This window comes from Octopus bimaculoides, chromosome 7 (genome assembly GCF_001194135.2).
Source record: "Octopus bimaculoides isolate UCB-OBI-ISO-001 chromosome 7, ASM119413v2, whole genome shotgun sequence".
In the NCBI taxonomy this organism is placed as follows: Eukaryota; Metazoa; Mollusca; class Cephalopoda; order Octopoda; family Octopodidae; genus Octopus; species Octopus bimaculoides.
This window is the reverse complement of record NC_068987.1, coordinates 63,154,902-63,175,820: the sequence shown is the minus strand read 5'-3', so window position 1 is coordinate 63,175,820 and position 20,919 is coordinate 63,154,902. Positions and strand designations below refer to the sequence as shown.

The 20,919-nt window shown below is 35.4% G+C and overlaps 1 protein-coding gene across 1 annotated transcript in view; it reads right to left on the bottom strand.

Moving 5' to 3' along the window:
• Positions 1-13: 13 nt before the first annotated feature.
• The window catches only part of LOC106878086 (exocyst complex component 1), a 60,971-nt gene continuing 40,065 nt past the window's right edge, over positions 14-20,919 (bottom strand). Inside the window, exons 16-25 of the mRNA XM_052969430.1 lie at positions 15,081-15,104; positions 13,675-13,755; positions 9,808-9,934; positions 9,599-9,682; positions 7,885-8,038; positions 6,577-6,597; positions 5,342-5,466; positions 4,208-4,330; positions 2,203-2,274; positions 14-455 (exon numbers count right to left, since the gene is read on the bottom strand). Coding sequence (XP_052825390.1) covers positions 303-455; positions 2,203-2,274; positions 4,208-4,330; positions 5,342-5,466; positions 6,577-6,597; positions 7,885-8,038; positions 9,599-9,682; positions 9,808-9,934; positions 13,675-13,755; positions 15,081-15,104 — 964 coding nt within the window. The 3' untranslated portion in view covers positions 14-302. The remainder of the gene's footprint in view (positions 456-2,202; positions 2,275-4,207; positions 4,331-5,341; positions 5,467-6,576; positions 6,598-7,884; positions 8,039-9,598; positions 9,683-9,807; positions 9,935-13,674; positions 13,756-15,080; positions 15,105-20,919) is intronic.

The following is a 20,919-nucleotide window of genomic DNA, read 5'->3' as shown; positions in this document are numbered from 1 at the left end:
TATATATATATATATATATATATGTATACTGCAGTTTTCTAAATCAGAATAAATATGCTGAATATATATTACATTACATTATAGACAATTTGTGAGACAATAAACACATTTTATCTCAGCCACTTACCACCAACTTCAACATGATGTATCATTTTACAACTATTTATCTTTTTTCCATAATCATATATAAATACATTTTTATTATATATAGTTATTTGTTTTTCAAGGTGGGAAGATGTTTTTTTTTTGTTAGTTTTCTTTTTTTAGATCTGTTTTTTTGCTATGGAAATGACTAAAGAGCATCAATGTAATCGAGCAATATTAGAAAAGTACTCGAGCACATCAGCCATGCTGAACTCAAGCGATATCAAAGAGTCAGGGTAACAGTTATTTATCAAGTTTTCGTAATGCTTGTATGCTCGAATGAATTCATCTTGCATTGTATGCCAAACCACCTGGAGGAAAAAAAAAAAGAAAACAAATACATCATGTTAATACAGGGAGGTCAGAAATTTTGAGGAGAGAAGTGTTAGTGGATTAAACAGAAAGCATTTCACTGCTATTTTATTTTATTGGTCCCTACCAAAAGGATGAAAGTAAAGCTGACCTTAGCAAAATTTACATTCAAAGCACAAACAGCCATGTTAAATACTGGTTTCAAATTTTGGCACAAGGTCAGCAACTTAGGGGGACCGGCTTAAGTTGATTACATCAACCCTAGTGCTAAACTGGTACTTATTCTATTGACCCCAAAAGGATGAAATGCAAAGTCAACCCTGGTGACATCTAAACTCAGAAAGTAAAGTCAGAAAAAAGGTCACTGGTATGGACAAAATGTTTAGTGGCATTTTTTAAGGATGAAAGGCAAGTAAACCTCAGCGGAATTTGAACGTAGAACATAAAGACGGACAAAATGCCACTAAGTATTTTGCCTGGCATGTTCACAATTTTGCCAGCTCCCCACCTTAAATCACACCAAATATTGCAAAGCATTTTGTCCGACACTCCAGTACCTATCTTTCTTTCTTGTTCCAGAGACAGAAAAAAAGATATTTTAGTTGCAGACAGAGTCACTGACTCAATGTAAATGCCTCTTCTGCTAGTATATAGCTGGTATTTTTTTTCCTTTAACATTCTGTAGCAAAGGTTAAATATAGTTGATTGGATCAGTCCTCAACCCAAGCAAATAGCTAATGTTTATTTTATAACTCTGAAGAAAGATCAGAAGGCAAATTCAATAGCAGCATTAGCATTTGAAGACAGGAGACAGAGGCAAATATCTTGTAATATCTGCTAATTCAACACCTTTCTTTCTCTCTCTCTCTCTCTCTCTCTCTCTCTCTCTCCCTCTCTCTCTCTCTGAGACACCTACAAACATTATAGACTCAACAATAATACACTAGAAAGACACTCCAATATCATTTTTGAAACACTCTTTCCTTCACCGGATCTACACATATGCAAGAGACACACACAAAAATAACTGCACCTATGATAACCAAATCCTGTGCTAGATTTATAAGCACTTCAGTATAGAGAGTTGCAATCAGGCTCCAAAATAAAAACCAAGTAAGAAAACTTTCCCAGAGCATTCAGCCATACAAAAAAGAAACTAGAGAGCTAAATAGATTCATGTTCTGAGTCATACTACACTCCACACAGCTAACTATTTGCTGAACATTATGCAACATTAATATATTACTTCTTTGTAACTATCACATCAACGAGGGAGCCTCTACATGATTGTCTGACCTGTTAGAAATAACAGTTAAATCTCACTCAAATTACATCCAACCAATATAAATAAAGAGGGTTGTGTTGAACAGTGTAGACCATGACATATAAAAAGACAGAAAGGTTGTGAATAGAACACCTTTGACTGTAAATCTGCTTAATCAGAGTTGATATGAGGCAAAACAATATGAACCTGCCTCAGGTAACCTCTTGAAATGATATGGTGTGATATATGAGGAGTTACTTTTGTAGTAGCCTTAATTCATCATATGGTTCAACACTGACAACTGGTCCTTGAGAGCTTTTAGGAAAGGCACTCTGTCGTAAGCATTTGGGAACCAAGTCTGTAGGTTGAGGACACCTTCCTCCCTCCCAGCCAGCAGTTCTTGAAAAAGGTAATGAACACCACCCTTTCCTCATGACTAAGCAGTAATAAAAACAGAAAAGATAGAAGGCACTGAAACTCACCTCAAAGAGATTCTCTTCTTCACACAAATGTTTCTCAACTTTGCGATATAAATGTTCCAGACCTTTCTTCACCTTTGAAGAGAAATGGATGTATAAATTGAATTATAAAGTCATAGACCATAATTCTATTCTAAACAATAAACAATTCCTCTTTTTCAATTCACTAACACAATTATATATCAAATCTCATTTAAGACATTTATTGAAACAAATATTTCTTCAAAGGGTCAGCCTGCATCTGGGCCTTTAAAATTCACTTCCCAACAGAATGCCAGAATATCACAAACATTCCCAGAAGATACTATAGACATACTTATCATTTAAATCAAGTGATTTTGTCGAATTAAGCACCTTCAATTTTAACTCTGACAAAAAAAAAGCTGGAGTTCAATACAGGCATACCTCAGCTTAAGTCGTTTCAATTTAAGTCATTCTTGATTATACAGGAGTTTTCAAAAATAATATATGGAAAAATAGAAATCATGTTAAGTCATTTTACTCAACTTTACATCTGTCTACCACAAATATTGGAATTATAAAATCACTAGAAAACTGTGAAAAGCACATATTATCATGTTACTGTACAATAAATAAGAATAAAAGCATATAAAATCATATTAAAATACATACAGTAAATGTTAAGATATGCACCATAAAGTAGTGTAGCTTAGTGAGCAAAATCATGAAATCACGAAACCACCAAATTGTATGTATGTATTGGTAAATTTTAAATAATTTTAGATTACTTTTTTTTTTTACTGTACTTTATTAAAAAATAAAACTTATTTGTTTGTAAGCTTAAAATAGGTTTTTATTAACCATGTATTATTAACCATAAACAAAGTACAGAACTAGGAACGGTTATTATTGGTTTAACCTAGAGACAAATAAATTCGGCCTACTCTAGCCTAGAGACAAGTTAATTCGACTTAAGTCGTGTCTCCTGGAACCAATTAATGACAAAGGGTGAAGTATGTCTGTACTCTATCCACTCACACATTCCAATGCATCTGTAACATTTACATATGAATTATTGGAGTAAGTGTTTAATATTTTCTACAGTTACAGGTATAGTCATTAACGTAATTAAAGAGTATGCTCCACAATCACATGATTTCTTGTTCAATCCCACTACCCAGCACCAAGGGCTGGTGTCTTCTACAATAGATTCAGACCAATTGAAATAACTGAAATTCAATAGATGGAAACCGTGAGGAAGCCTATTGACTGGACTGTACTTGGGTATTAAACTTATTCTGTCCTCCAGTTTAACATCACCAACTGGCTTTTCAGTGACTTTAGTAGTGCCCATCCTGTTGTGAGCATTTGGACTTAGTTTCTAGTCAACAGATAAACTAAGAGTTCTCCAATGTCCATCAAAATGAGGTCTGGGGCAATGCTCATCCTCCCCTGACTTACTCAAACACTGAAACATCAAGTGACACCAGTATCTATTTAATATTCATTAACCCTTTCGATACCAAACCGGCTGAAACCAGCTCTGGCTCTGTAGTACAAATGTCTTGTTTTCATAAGTTTTGAATTAAAATCTTCTACTAAACTTTAGTCACACTAGCTTAATGATAACTAAGTTATTTTACTAAATTCTTTGTTATATTTAAAATTAACTGAAAGAAACACAGAACATCTTAAAATAAATATGGTAACAAAAGGGTTAAAAGAGACTGGTAGTAGCCATAGCCTTTTTAGGATGTCATAGACTGAATGGTTGACAAGAAAATACGTGCTGAAACAGAATTCTATAAAGAGGTGAACATCTAATGCTGCTTAAGTAAGGGACCTTAACACTTTGTTCTTTACTGGCCCCTAGATCCCTTTAGGGTTTAGAGGGTCAGCAAATAAGTGTCCAGGAACAAAACCACTGCTTTAGCAATAGGAGACACAGAAATTTGTCTTAAATTTTGTTTAATCATTCCAAGATTCAAGGACTAAACCATTTTCTTGGTGCTAAAGCAACCCAATACAGAATAACAGTCAACTTTACCTCTTTGCCAGGGTATTCCTTAATGACTTTTCTTAGTTCTTGTTTGCTGAAGGCCAGCTGGTAACCGACCTCCTCCATTTTCACACCAGCAGCAACTCTACTTTCAACCCCTTCGAAAAATATCTGTAAAATTGAAATACACAAAAGTTGAATACTGTAACAAAATTAACAAATATTTCATCTCATTCCAACAAAGGGTCTTAATCAAATTGTTAGAATTTTCTTCTTCACTATAAAATAATCTATTCAAATTTCAGTACTTTTTATAACAAAAACAATTAATTTTTTCAAAAGTTTTTTACATTATTTTTGTGCATGTTAAAAAGTGATTCTCTTAAACTTATAGACTGTAGAGCCAAGTCAGACAGTTCATAACCATATATCAGTATTTGGCATGTAAAACTGAAAGAGCCTGTCTCTCCAAACCACACTCATATCTTATATCAGCACTTCAAAACCCCATCAATTATACAGTACTACAACTATAAACAGAAGTGATTTGTACCACCTCAAGGTTTTATTGAATTTAGTTGGACTGAACATTTCAACATCAAATATCCTAGCAAGCAGTAACAGAATACACATCATGGAACCTTGAAACAAGAAACAACAATTCTGTTCCCAAACTCAGTCCTCAGACTGGGAAAAATGCTTAACAGTATTTCATCTGTCTTCATGTTCTGAGTTCAAATTTCGCCAAGGTTAACTTTGCCTTTCATCCTTTCAAAGTTGATAAATTAAATTCCAGTGAAACACTGGAGTCAATGTAATCAACTAGTCCCCTAGTCCCCTCCTTCCAAATTTCAGGCTTTGAGCCAATAGTAGAAAGGATTATTAAGCAGTTGCTGACTGGCCCCAACGTGGTCCTGATCAAAAGCATTCCAGTCATAACACTCGAGACATCTTTCAGGCATAGTTCCCCATTGACTATATTGTCCAAAGTGTTTTCTCCCAAGTAAGAGAGATTAAAGTCATTGAAGTTCAGTCTGGATACTTGTAAGTGAATATTTACAGGAAAAACATAGGTGAGAAAAGAATTTCAGAAGGCAACAGTTTGAAGAAGAAGTGCAATGGAAAGGTGAAACATAGTGAACCTCACAAGGAGGAGAGTTAATATGTTAAAATGAGACATACGTGAATCTTCTCTAGTGGTCGGCCAAGCAGTGATGTTGTATACTTGTGTAGACTCTCCAGATATTTTTGTTTGAAGTCTTTCTTTTCACTTTCCAAGCAAGATATTTTAAGCCGCGACAAAATGGCTACAAAGACGAATGAATAAATTTAAGAAAACTATAGAGCAAAGTAAAAATAATTTTCTTCTGTTGTTTTGAAGATCTATTTTCAAAAATATCTGTGAGCAGTATGTATGTACATACATACATACGGAGTGATATAGTGAGTAAAAGGGAATGAAAGAGGGAGATATATATATAAAAACTAAAACTGGCACTTCATTGGTTATGACAATGAGGGTTCCTGATGATCCAACCAACAGAACAGCCTGCTCATGAAATTAACGTGCAAGTAGCTGAGCACTCCACAGACACATGTATCCTTAACATAGTTCTCAGAGAGATTCAGCATGACACAGAATGTGATGAGGCTTTCCCTTTGAATTATAGGTACAACTCATTTTTGCCAGCCAAGTGGAGTGGAGCAACATGAAATAAAGTGTCTTTCTCAAGGACACAACATACTGCCTGGGAATAAAACTCACAACCTTACAATTGTAAGTTGAATACCACCACTAAGCCACGCATCTTCCCTCACACACACATATTCTTTTATATGTTTGTCATTTGACTGTGGCCATGCTGGAGCACCGCCTTTAGTCGAACAAATCAACCCCGGGACCTATTCTTTGCAAGCCTAGTACTTATTCTATCGGTCACTTTTGCCGAACCGCTAAGTTACAGGGTCATAAACACACCAACATCGGTTGTCAAGCAATGATGGAGGGGCAAACACAGACACACAAACATAATGGACTTCTTTCAGTTTCCATCTACCAAATTCACTCACAAGACTTTGGTTGGCCCGAGACTATAGTAGAAGACGCTTTATGTGCATGTGTGTGCCTGTGTATATGTATGTGAACATCTTTCACTGATATCAATAAAAAACGAAACATTATTAAGAAAGCCAAAAATTAAGTATTCTTCAAAGTCCTTAGTAGTATCTGTTATGTACTGAGGTATAAACGCTCCTTTATCGCTCAAACCGGAGATTAGTTTCATTGGAAACATGTAACTAATAACACTGTTGTTTACCATCTAATACAAAAACTAAAATTTCAAAGCAAACAGTTTTAGAAATGATATTAGACTAAAATATGTTGGAGAGAGAGTGAAATAAATATTTATACTCACAATTCATTCGGTGGTAATTTTCTGCAACAGAAAAACAAAGACAATCAATTAAATCCCTTCTTATATTTGATTGGGTTAATTTTATCAACATAAAAAAAGATGAAAAGCAATGTCGATGTTGAATGGATTTGAACTCACAATGTAATAAATCTAACAAAATACTTCAAGGCATTTTATCCATCACTCTACTGATTTTGTTAATCTACTGCCTTTTATGAACTGCAATAATAATGATTTCATCAATAAACCTAGCTACATGGCACTGTTTGTAACAGGTAGGAATATAATTGAATGATGTATCCTGGATTTGTAGCTATTTTATTAACACTGAAGGAACAATAAGCCAAAATCAACTCCAAAGGGATTAAGCACAGAAATGAGTCACAGCAGGGATCTACTCTAGCCCTGGACTTATAACACCAAGCTCACTGCAACTATTTATAAAGTGGTATATGACTGCAAATCTTGAAGGAGAGAATGATTGATCTAACTGATCCCCATTATTGACAAGTACTTATTTTTTTCAACTTCCTGTTGGTAACTCCTACCTGCTTTCCAAATAAGAGACCTCTTGTTCCAAATGTTTTCAAAGGCACAGAGCAGGTGGATAATTTGTTGACAGAGGGAATGACAATATCATCACCTGTAGCCCAGTAATTTGTGTAACTGATAATATGATAGTGTGTACTGGTGTCACATAAAAAGCACTTGTGCCAGTGCCATGTAGCAAGCACTCAAGCACTCGTGCCAGAGCCACATAGAAGTGCTAATGCAGTGTCACATTAAAAGCACCCAACACACACTGTAAAGTGGTTGGCATTAAGAAGGGTATCCAGGCATAGAAACCAAGCCAAATCAGAGTAGATCTTAGTACAGCTCTCCGGCTATGGTCACACCATCCAACCCATGCCAGCATGGAAAACAGATGTTAAAGGATGATGATGATGATGATAATGATGGTGATGATGATAAGTGATACATAAGTATGTTCAAATTCTACTAATGGGCCTGATTTTCTTTTTTTTTTTTTTTTTTTTTTTCACAAATTGGTGATTATAATGTCTCGTGGGATTTAGATTAAAATCTTAATTATTTCATATAAATTGGAAGATTTTCTTTAATGAGGTTTAGCTCCTCTACTAGCAGACCTAGTAACTCTATATATGCTTCCTCACTGGATTTATAAATATCATTTCAGCTTACCATTTATAATAGAAAATCAAACAGTATACTAACATAACAACAAGTTCACCAATTATGATCGTTAATAAAATCAAATTAGTCCAAGAGAGAGCAATCAATACCTACCCATGTATATGACATGTTCAGGCGTCTTTTGATGTTCCTTGGCAACACGTACTATTTCATCAGATATTGTATGAACTAATTTACAATAGGCTTTTTCCAAATCGGCACGTCTGTCAGAACCTTTGAATATTATCTCAGCTTGTTTTGCAAATTCCTAAATATATAACAGAAAGGTCAATTAGAAATGTACAGCAAAATAAACAATGACATTCCTGAAAAATGTCTGATTTAAATTAAACGCATATTTAGGAAGCTTGCTTTGCAACCATATGGCTTCAGATTCAGTGGCACTGCATGGTATCTTGGGCTAGTGTCTTCTACTACATTTGTATCCATCTTTAATCCTTTAGCATTTAGATTACTCTGTCAAACATAATGCTTACTTATTCACATTGTTTTGAATTGTTGTTGTTGGCACTCCGTTGCTTACGACGTCAAGGGTTCTAGTTGATCCGATCAACAGAACAGCCTGTTCGTGAAATTAACGTGCAAGTGGCTGAGCACTCCACAGACACGTGTACCCTTAACGTAGTTCTCGGGGATACTCAGCGTGACACTGTGTGACAAGGCTGACCCTTTGAATTACAGGCACAACAGAAACAGGAAGAAAGAGTGAGAGAAAATTGTGGTGAAAAAGTACAGCAGGGTTCGCCACCATCCCCTGCCGAAGCCTCGTGGAGCTTTAAGTGTTTTCGCTCAATAAACACTCACAACGCCCGGTCTGGGAATCGAAACCGCGATCCTATGACCACGAGTTCACTGCCCTAACCACTGGGCCATTGCGCCTCCACTGTTTTGAATTAATCATACATTATCTCAGAGTTTTGAGATTTTGATGATGTGATTGTGTATTTTAAAAATGACAAAGTAGGGTAGTTGTGAGAGGCTTGGTCTGGTCAATTTGAACATAAAACAGGTAGATTATTTGGGCCTGATATGGCCAGTTTAAATACTAAAGGGTTAAAATGGAGAGGTTTTGGTTCTTAAATCTCAGATAGCAATCCACACAATAAAATCAAGATAATCAATCATTGCTAAAATGTTAATCAAACAATTCTTCATCAAACTAATGCTATTAATTGGTTTCAAATTTTGGCACAGAGCCAGCAATTTCAGGGGTGGGGATAAGTTGAACACATCGACCCCAGCGTTCAACTGATACTTATTCTATCAACCTCAAAAGGATGAAAGTCAAAGTCAACCCTGGCAGTATCTGAACTCAGAACATGAAGACAGACAAAATGCTGTTAAACATTTTGCCAGGCATACTGGTAATTCTGCCAGCTCACCATTTATCTCACCCTTGCAAGTGAAATCGAAATCTAGTTAAATTCGACAACTGGCACCCATGCCAACATCGTCTCCTTCATTGGACACGAAACTCAGCTTGCGAAAACTTGTTGGGGCAAGCGAAAGCGAAATCGTGATGGCACCTGTGCCCAGCATCGCCTTGAGTTGGAACAATGTGAAATGAAGAGTTTTGCTCAAAAACACAATGCACAGCTGGTCTGTAAATTGAAACTACAGCCCAGGGATATAGTAGAAGATACTTGCCCAAGGTATTATGCAGTGGGACTGAACCTGAAACCATGTGAGCTTGTTAAACACACAACCACGCATACCTAATTATTTTAACAAAAAGAAACACACACACACAGACATACAGAGAAAAAAAATGACAGTACATGAACAACAAACAAATTAAAATACTCACATCAAAATCAGAAACAAAATTGATGATGCCACACTTGTTTTTCTTGGAGATCTTGCTTTCTTTGATGGCAGTGATCTTGTTTTGCTGAAATTTAGAAAAATCACCTATATATAAAGGTTTTACATTTGGGTCAAATTTGTGATCAGTCTAATTACTGAAAGTAATTGAACTATGAGTAGTCTTTGTTTTTTTTTGTTTTTTTCACTTACAATGAAACGATCAAAGTTACGTTTGGTCTTGACAAGGCAATTAGCAAATGTCATGCTTAAGAAGGAACCAGCATCCTGCGTGTTAATCACATGTTGGCTCATACGCACCAACATATACATGGAGTTGCTGCAAAAAAAAAAGACAAAAAAGTAGTTAGTAAGGGATTGAAAGTGGCTGTATCTGAGACTCACATTGTTGACTAACAGAAAAGTACCCCCTTATATTCAGCAAGAATCCTCAGAAAGATTCTTGAGATCTGAAGAGACTTGTTGTCATCAAACCTCAAGATAAAGTTCCTTATATATACAGGGCGTAATAGGTAAAATGGCACAAATTTCAAATGGGTATATTTCTAATTGTATAGATTTTGTTGGAGACTAAATTTTAAATATTACCAACTTGAATAATCACTTGTACTATTTTATACTTTGGGTTGAACAAACTATAAATGTTAATACAGAATTAAACTGTAGAAGTGTAATTGCTGAGTTATTCCGCATGGGCAAATGTGCTGGGGAGATTGTTAGAACCACAAAGTATGTCAAATCTACTGTTTTTAAAGTTGTAGCCAATTTGAAGAAAAGTCAGGATGTCCAAAGAAAGCCTCACAGTCCTTGTAGTAACCAAAAACGCACATCTCACTTCTTAACAGGATTTGAAAGATCGATTGAGTCAAACCCATCAAAATCAATATCTAAGTTGGCTCAAGATCAAAGAATCAGTAAAACAATCGTTTCTGGGGCTGTGAGATAAGACTTCCATATGAAATCGTATGTGAGGAAACACTGTAACATGCTCCAAAGCCATTTGAGCTGAAAAACGTCCCAAACTTCTTAGTCATCTGAAACATCGTGGTGGAGACGTCCGCATTTTTGTGGATGAAAAGATTTTCATGATAGACAAAGTTGCAAACCATCAAAACTCATGAGTGACAGTGTACAACCCTTCCTAAGTTCCTTCAGCTATGCATAGCAAGAATCCAGCTTCCATTATGGTCTTTGGAGCTGTTGCAAGTGATGGGAAATTGATGCCTCTCCATTTTATTGAAGCAGGTCTTAAAATCAACACAGCAGAGTATCTCAAAATCTTAGAAGTTTTGTTGCCTTGGATTGGGAAGCATTATGATGCAAGTTGGGTTATGTTTGTACAGGACTCTGCACCAGCCCATTCTTCAAAAAGAGTGCAAGAATTTTTGAAGAAGGAATTGCCCATGTTTGTCCCTAAAGATATTTGGCCCTCTAGCTTGTAAGATTTGAATCAGTGTGAGTTTTGGCTACGGAGCCCAGCTGCAGAAGTATCCAACACAACTTCTCACAACTGTATGTCTTCTCTGAAGGCTTACATCAAGCGAGCATTCAGTGAAATGTAAAAGAAAGAAATAGTTAAGACATGCACATCATTTCATTAATGGATTGAACTGTTACAGAAAGCAAATGATGGTCACATTGAACTGAAATAAGTGCTAAACACTAAAGAGGGAGAGAGAAGCGTCCATGACATGAGGTAGGGGGAACATAATAATAATTACATGGATAAAAAAGTTAGTTGAAGGTAGTGATGTGGAGGAGAGTTAGAAATATATTTTTACCAGAGGGGTGATGTTCTGATGGTGAGGTTAGAAAGAGAGACGATGATGATGATAGTGGTGATGGTGGTGGTGGTAGTGGTGGTGGTGGTGGTGAAGGTGACAGTGGTGAGTGGATAATGAAAAGTGTAATTTCTTTTTTTTTTTTTGATTGAACTAAATTTTTTATATCACTTATCACTTAAAGCATACACATAAGTGCAATTATCGATCGTCTGCTCACTTGAAAATTGATATTTGTGGATAAAATATAGATGACAGATGATGTAAGCTAACAACAGAAGGAATAAAACCGAATAGGCAATAATGAAAAGACAAGCAGAGGGTCAAAACACTAGAACAAGCACAGGAGCATCAGTGTGTAGAAGGGAAAATATGAATCAAAGGGTATAGAGTGCGTATTTACAACAGATAAGAGGACGTATTCAAGCTGGAATATAAAATGTAAATCAGAGAGAACAACCAAAAGAAAAAACCTGTAAACATACAGTCAAAAGTTACATTAATGACATGAATATTCTCTAATCATTGTGAAGCCTTTAGATTTATAAATGAACCTCTGAACTTCTGAGAGTTTGGGAAATTCATGCTCTTTCAATTACAGTCTTATCCAGAAGAAATGAAAGGTGTTTTTAAATGAAAATTATGCAGAATATACAATTTATAAAGGAATGCTAATTTTTATGTCTTGATATAAACTTACAGCCATCTAAAAAATTTCCCATTTACCGTGGAATTTCCATGGGTACTGCTATTTATTATTTAAGGCAGTCAGTTTGGTCCATTCCCATGTGACTTAAAGTTTCACAAGCTTCTAACAGAAGTTGCATGAAGTACCAATCACTAAACATGGAAGGAGCATGTAGAAGAGTTAGACCTAGGAAAATGTGGGTTGAAGTGGAGAAGACTGACCTCTCAGAGGAGAAATTGGAGACAGAGATGAACAGCGTTACACTGTGCTTGAGGAGATCTGTCCATCTCAGTAGAATAGAAGTTCTGTCAAGCCTTCTCCCATAATTCATTTTCTATATTCATCACTCCCCACTGCACTGAACTGATATCCTCTGTGTCCAACTCATTCCTTATCTCTAATCATCTGTTTTCTCTCAGTACACTTTCTATTCTCTCTCATATTCACATTGTACCTAGACCTGAAATCTCTTTCGCTCTCTCTCTCTCTCACTTTCCAGGTGGGCAAGCCATGTATTCACCTCTTCAGAAGACATCTGCCCTTCTCCTATTATCATAGTTTCTTTCTCCAGTCCTTACCCTGCTCAGTTGAGGTGTTTTATCTTGCAGGTACTTGATGACCTCACCAGTGCTGGTGTCATGTAAAAAGCACCTAATACACTCTGTTAAATGGACGGGTTTCAAGCTGTTAAAGGGGTTTCCAGTTGTAGGAAGGGCTTCTAACTGTAGAAACCATACCAAAGCAAACACAGAACCTGGCCTCAGGCTCATCTGTTCTTGTTAAACTGTCAAACCCAAGTCAGCATGGACAAAGGGATATGGTGAAAAGGATGTATGATGATGAAACATCATCATCGTTCAATGTCTGCCTTCCATGATAAATATATATATACACACACACATATATGTATATATATAATCAGCCGAAATTACAAAGATAATCTGGTACTCGACTGAGGAAAGAAAACTTCGAATGACAAGCAAACTGGTCAAATCATTAGATTGTCAAATAAGCCTTGCAGTAATTGTTCTAGCTCTCTGAACTCTGAGCTTAAATACCACTCAGGTTGACTTTACTAACTATCCCTTCGGAGTTGATAAATAAATTAATCCCAGTCCTTACTAGGATTGATTCGTCTGTCTTTCTGTCTTTCTCTCTCTCTCTCTCTCTCTCTCTCTCTATCTCTCTCTCCCCCACGTTCTCCAGAAGAAACTGGCTATGCTCACCTGAAGAGGGTTGGGCTCTACCATGTATAAAATTGACCAAGATATTCCTATGAGTCATAGGAATATGTTGAAACCCAAAGGTAAGATAAGGCAAGGATATATATATATATATATATATATATATATATATAGTGCTACATCTTTTTAAAATATTTACATATTTTTGGAACAAGTAATTTTATAGCCGGATGCTTTCTGTAATTAACTGCATAACTTGAAGTGTTATGTGCCACTTGCTGCAACTAAGCAAACTGAGTAATCCACTTTGTGAAGGAATAGAATACAATACTAGTAAAAATACGTAAGAGAGTGTTAATATAGATTAGAATATCTTTTTTTTTTTAATCAAAAATTATCGACTTACCATCCATCAAGTTTGTCCGCAAATGTAATGAAATTTTCCAATTCAGTTTCCAAGCTTGGGAATAAATCAGTCATCATACGTCTGAAATAACGATACATTTAGAATTGTAATAGCCTAATAATTATTGAAATATCAAACAATTTGTTCTATTTGTCTACACTAGTGCAAAGTAAATAAATAGTAGTAACAGCCCCTAACACATACTTCACATGAAAAATATTTTGGGATATGAGACTAGAAATACCTGTTGAAATTCTAAGTTTATTTTGAAAACTACAAGATTTGCTGGAAGTTTATAGAGAACCATGAAATAGATAATATTTCGAAATTGCCATGTTTTTCATAAATATTTTATTCTTGAGACGATATAACATCCACACAGGTAAAACTAAAGGAACAGTCTTGTGGAGAACATCTGTGAAAACTATATTCTTTGTTAAATGTTTGTCACTTCTTTCATCTTACAAATTTTTATTTTATTAGTTTTATCTTTACATCAAGAAGTAAACAACATTAACTATGGAATGTAACTGAAGACATGCTATTATATTGAAGACGATATATATCCCAGTATTATTTCAATCCGATTTTTATTTTATTGATTTCTATCAATTAAAATGGTAACTTGCACCTTGACATTAAGATGCACAATTATTTTCACCAGAGGGTCATAATGCACATTCCAATGGACAGTGGATAACTGTATGTGGTGCAGTGTTGGAGTTTGAACATGATATCCACTGTTCAATCTATTTTGATATGTCTATAGATTCTAGTGGTGGCCATACCAAAAATGGATGATATTAACTCTTTTCAAACATACCAAATGTTATTCCTCTGCTTTTATCACTGGTCCTATGTATCCCAATACAGTATTTGGAGAAAATATAGTTTTTGATGTTGCCACTTTTTTGTGTGAATTTCTTATGTTTAGCAGAACTGAATGAGAGAGATAGCATTCTGGAGTGTTGTAGATGTGCCTGTTTGCTAAGGAATAACTGTACAATATAGTGGCAACAACCGTGACGATGTGCTTTAGTTATCGTTGGTGCTGAGCAGTCACAATTACCTCTCCTTCAAGACATCTACAAGGAGGTGGCCCACTCAACAAAGCATTCAAATACTTCTAGCTATGGCCATTCAGTTTCCATTGTAAATTTTTAAGCTGATTCCACTTTAGAACTTTACACATGTAGCTTTCTTAACCATTTTAAAACAGCATGGTTTAGTTCAGATACATCGACTACTCCATTCAGAAGGTTGAGTGATGACATAGAAGTCTCCTTTCCAGGGTAACCTTTGGCAAGACATTTTACACTAGTCCCATGAAATGCATTTACGTGCGGATCTGACACAACAGACTATACTTGATACTGAAGAATGTATCTGATATTCCAAGTACTTACCGCATTTCTTCATTGATCTGCCGTCTGCAGCAGAAAACAAAAATAGGTATATTTTAATAATAAATTGAAACACATACAATTGCAATGACACAAATTTGCCAAGTACAGTGTGGCAGTAACAAGATACAATAAATTTTTAAGTAATTAACTTAAAATCACTTTAATAATCCAAGTTACACATTCTTGACACTTATCCTAAATTCTGAAATTATTAAACAACAATGGAAATGTTTGTATACCAACAAAGTACTTTATATCAATTTTAAAAAACAACTCTCAATATGATGACTGCAAATGTAAAATCTCAGGTGTGTAGAGAAATTGAATTAAAAATATGTAAATATAAAAATGATTAATCTAACAAATTAACAAGCATAGTTCACCACTAAATACCCACATTTATGGAGCTGAACAATAGATTCTATTAAGCATTTGCACTGTTGTTATTCCCTCACTGATGCATTTTTCTACAAATGACAGTATCTAAGTCTTCCATTGTACATCAACAAGTGGATTACAACTGAAATCCATCTATATTCAGATAACATACAAATGAGTAAAACACTTAACACTTCAGAAACCACCATCAACAGATATCTCAATAAAAAACAAATTTATTAAAACCCTAGTTGTCACTCACAAGTAAGTACTATTTGGTAGCATTCACTATGCTTTTGCAAATTGTTTTAGGTACCAACATAGTCACAAGCAGACATAAAACACTTCTCAACTCAGCAGAGCATTGAGGATGTGATGCTAGTGGGACTGAAGGTAGCACCAACACCACTAATATTCATTTTCAACTGAATAAACTGGAGAAACATGAAATGAAGTACCTTGCTCAAAGGATGTATTGCACTGCTTGGTACAGAAATTGAACCAAGGATATTATTATAGTGAGTCTAGGCAATGTGCCGTCACTGATAAATACAGTTAATAATACATAGATTACTGTAGATTATATATAATTCATGATATTCATGTTTTGACTACACAAAAGTTCTGGTGTTATCTATGTATTTTAAACCAGTAGAAATAATTAATACAAAGTAAGCACAATAACTGTATATCTAGTATTATAATGAAATAAAAATACAGCCTATTTTTGTTCAGTGAGACAAGGTGGTTGATTCAGCATAATGATGGTAGTAAGATTTGATCTTATGACCAACTATTTCATCTCATAGCCATTGTGCTTATTTTTCTTATATTTGCAAGAATGATAATTATAAAGAAGTGGGACATACAACAGTATCTTCAATCACATTTTTAAAAGAAAAGCTGCTTCTAATTCACACACACATACATACACTGTGTGTGTGTGTGTGTGTGTGTGTGTGTGTGTGTGTGTGTGTGTGTGTGTGTGTGCGTGCGTGTGCACGAGTGCATGTGTGTGTGTATGTTTCACACTATTTTAGCTTTCAAATGATGCTACCTTGCTGGCTAGACAGGTATGCCAACATTCCCTTTGCACAGAATGCCAGTCCATTGCAGGGCTACCCATTTACAGCTGAGTGGACTGGAGCAGCATGGAATGAAGTGTTTTGCTCGAGAGCACATCACACAGCTGGTCTGGGAATCAAAACCACAACCCCATGACTGAGTGCAACTACCTAACCACAACACCATGCACCTTCACACATGCATACACATACACAGAGGTAACTATGTCCATCGTTGTCTGTAACTTGATACATTAAAGTGTTCCCCAAGGATCCATTGTGGTTGAACGTCTACATGTATTGAGCACCAATTGCACGACTCTAAACAACTATATTGGTGAAACATGTGTAGGAAGTTTAATAAACTTCTGATTACCCTTATTTTTCCTACAATTGCTTTGTAGCTCATAACTGGTAACACTACTCAGTACAGAAATTGTTTAACAACTATACAGAAAGCAGATTGGATTATGAAAATCTACATGGAGCTCTAAACATAATAACAGTAGCACTCATACATCTACTTATACACACAATTTCTACTATCTACACACACACACACACACACACACACACACACACAGAAGAAATTATGACAAACACAAGTTTATATATGTTCCTCATGTACAATTCACCACTGCAGTTGCTTGGAACCTCTGTACTCATCATCATCATCATGCAATGTTTTAAATCCAGGTTTTGTCCCCATTAACAGGGGTCGCCAAATCTACCTCAAAGCTATAGCAACCGCCCTCACACCATCTCACCATCTTGCCCTGTTTTGGGTATCCTCCCTTCTCAAGTCAACCCTCCCAATTTCCTCCTCCACCTGTCCCCTCTATGTTTTTCTCGGTCTACTTCGTTTTCATGGTCCATTTACCTCAAACTCAATTGGACGCTTAACAACAACGGATCATCAGGCAAATACCATCATCCTCATCATCATTTAACATCCGTAGTCCATGCTGGCATGGGTTGGATGGTGTGACCAGAGCTGTCAAGCTGGGAATGGCGAGGAGCTGCAAAAGATTTGGCATGGTTTCTACAGCTGGATGCCCTTATAGAAACATTTAATCTCTGCAACCTCCAGCATAAAGGTTCCAAACAACCACAACAGTGAAACATATGTAGGGAAGAAATGCTATAGACTCATGTTGATCATAACTATTTCTACATTTGCTTTGTATACCGTAACTAGGGATACTATTAAGTAAAGAAGTAAGCAAACCACTATACTGGAAAGAGATTAGATGATGATAATCTACATCAGTGGTTCCCAAACATTTTCAGGTTGCGACCCACTTGGCACCCAGGCCACATTCCTAATGCTCCACCCCTCTCACTATCACAAACATAGACCACTTTCTGCAGCAAATTTAAAACAACTATATTTCACAAGTAAAACTTAGCCTAATTAACCCACTATTTGGGGGTTTTATTACATCCATCACCCACTCTTTGCCACCTCATTATCGCCACACTTTTCTTCAAAACCTCACTGGATTTTTCTACATACATACACAACCAAGGGGGCAGTACCACCCACTTTGGGAACTACCAATTTACATGAAGTGCAAAACACTCAACAGTAGAAGTCATACATCTAACTATACACACACAATATATGTATGTCAATTGTGGAACATGACTGTCACTACTACTACATAAACCTGATGATTGCGTAACACATGAAAGTACTAGTTTTATCATAATAATATATAATATTCTATTATTATAATATGGTAAAACTAAATAATAAAATGTGAAAATCAGAGTATGTTGGAATAACATTGATTAATATATTCATCTATACACAATTATACAAACTCGGGGATATATATATATATATATATATATATGGGGGGGGAGGTCAATAGAAACAGCTTTCTCATTATGTGTGTGCGTGAAAGAGGAAGACATGGAGAGAAAAATGCATCCACACTCTTATGACATTGCTATGTCAGCTTAGAATATTCTGTCATAATGAAATTAATAATAAATAAATAAAAATAAATGAAACAAAAAAATAACAATGATGAAATTTAAAATACAAACAAATGGAAAAATGATTAATCAAATTAAGCACAAGAAATCAGTAAATCATCAATCATACTTCAAAATGTCACATTCTTCCTGTTTTTTTTGTTTGTTTATTTATTTTAAAGCAATTTAGGATTTGATTAAATTGTTAATTAAGAGCATATATAAATATATATGATTACAATTATTATAAGCATCAACATAAACATTCTCATTGACATTACCACAACATTACCATCACCACCAACACCATCATCACAATAATCATGCTGGATTTTTGTTGTTGTTGTTGTTCTTTTATTTTTTAAATATTTTTCCTGTCATACAATGGGCCTCATCAGCATCAGCAACACTAGATTCATGATAATGATGGCGATCATCATCATTTAAAGTCCCTTTTACCATGCTCACATGGGTTGGACAGTTCAACATGAACTGACAAATTAGAAAGCTGCACCAATCTGCAATGTCTTCTTTGACATGGTTTTTACATAGAGTTAGATGCCCTTCCTAACACCAACTATTTCACAGTGTGTACTGGGTGCTTTTTTTCTTTTTTGTGGTATCTGCATTGGTAAGGTCACCATGTACTTACAAGATAAGACTTTCTCAACTAGGTTAAGTAAAGTATTGAGGGGATATAAAAATATGATAGAGGGACATGAGAAGGAATCTTGTTGAAGAAGTGAATACACAACTTCCTCATCTGGAAACAGAGCGAGATGAGGTGTGGGTACAGGGTGAATAGGCATAAAGAGAGAATAGAGAAAGAGGAAAAGAAAAATGGGTGGGTAGGTAAGTGCACTAGAGTGAAAAGAGTATGATGGATGATTAGAGATGAGGTTTGAGGTGGATGCAGTGAAAATCAGTTTTGGGGAGAAACTGATGTTGTAGAGGAGATACATGGATACCCCAGCTGGAAAAGGAGAGAAAGTGATGGTGATGTGGAGTCAGGTCATACCCTCAAAAAACAAGGTGAATGTGAAATGAACAAGGACAGAGGATCAAGTAAGAGATAACAGATGGTCAGAGGCAGGGAATATAGATAGGCATATAGGGTGATGTAGTGAATGGCATACAGGGAAGGAGGCATGATAATGACTGTCAGTTTGGGGCAAGGTGAAGGAATATAAGTTGGTCAAGGAGGAGATGATAAGCAACAATCAAAACAAAGTGATTTCTAAGATTTCTATAAAGCTGTTGATTCTACCAATCAATCTCTTGGTTGTTTTCATAGTATTGCTTTTCGTACTGACCCTGGGAGGAATGAAAGGCAAAGTTGATCTTGGTAGGATTTGAACTTGGAATGTAAAAAAAATTGGGACAAATACCAAGACGAAATTTGTCTGATGCTCTAATAATTTTGAGAATTTGCAAAACTACTAAATACTATCTTCAGGATGCTGAACCCCAACATTGAACTAAAGATCTTTGGATCTTTAACGTAATGAAGAACAACAAAAACAACAATATAAATTCAAAAATATATATATACACCATTCAATAACAACAAGAGCCATAACCTTAACACCAACAAAAAATATAGAAACAAAAAAAATCACAACTGTACAGTAAATAAATTACATTATATATATATATATATATATATATATATATATATATATATATATATATATATACATATAACACACACACACACATACAAACATACATACAAACATACATATACACAGTCATGATGCAACAAAAACACAACAAATTAAAAATAAACAAAGAGCAAGAGTAAAAAAGAAGGAAAGAAAGCTGCAAAAACAAAGGAAAGGTGAAAAGAAAAAAAGGGAAAATAAAATTTTATAAAAGAAAAAGAAAAGGAAACAATAAAACAAATAACAAAGCGATTAAAATGCAGACAATACAAAAAAAAACACAAAAAAGCGCTGAAGAAAAAGAGGAGAAAATGCAAACTGAAAGAAAATATAACAAAAATTGAAAAATATGCATAGTGGAGCCAAAAGCATTATTGGCATAAATGAAATAGGTTCTGTAATCAGGAATCAATAGTGACTCAATGACTTAGACCAATATTGGTTTCTTAAAATCTTTATCTTTGTGACATATTTGATGTAAGTCAATATATCTCTGAAAAGCCAATAGCTACAGTGTTTGTCCAAAAAAAAGATTCCTTCATAGACGTATTGTGGTATGGTCCAAGGTTTGTTAACATCTCTTACTAATCTCCCCTTTTGTACATGTTATTATGTCAAAGCACACACCACACATTTCTTCACAAATGATACTACCCTTTGTACTTTTGTTAACCTTTCACACGTGGAGGCGCAATGGCCCATTGGTTAGGGTGGTGGACTCACGGTCGGATGATCCTGGTTTCGATTCCC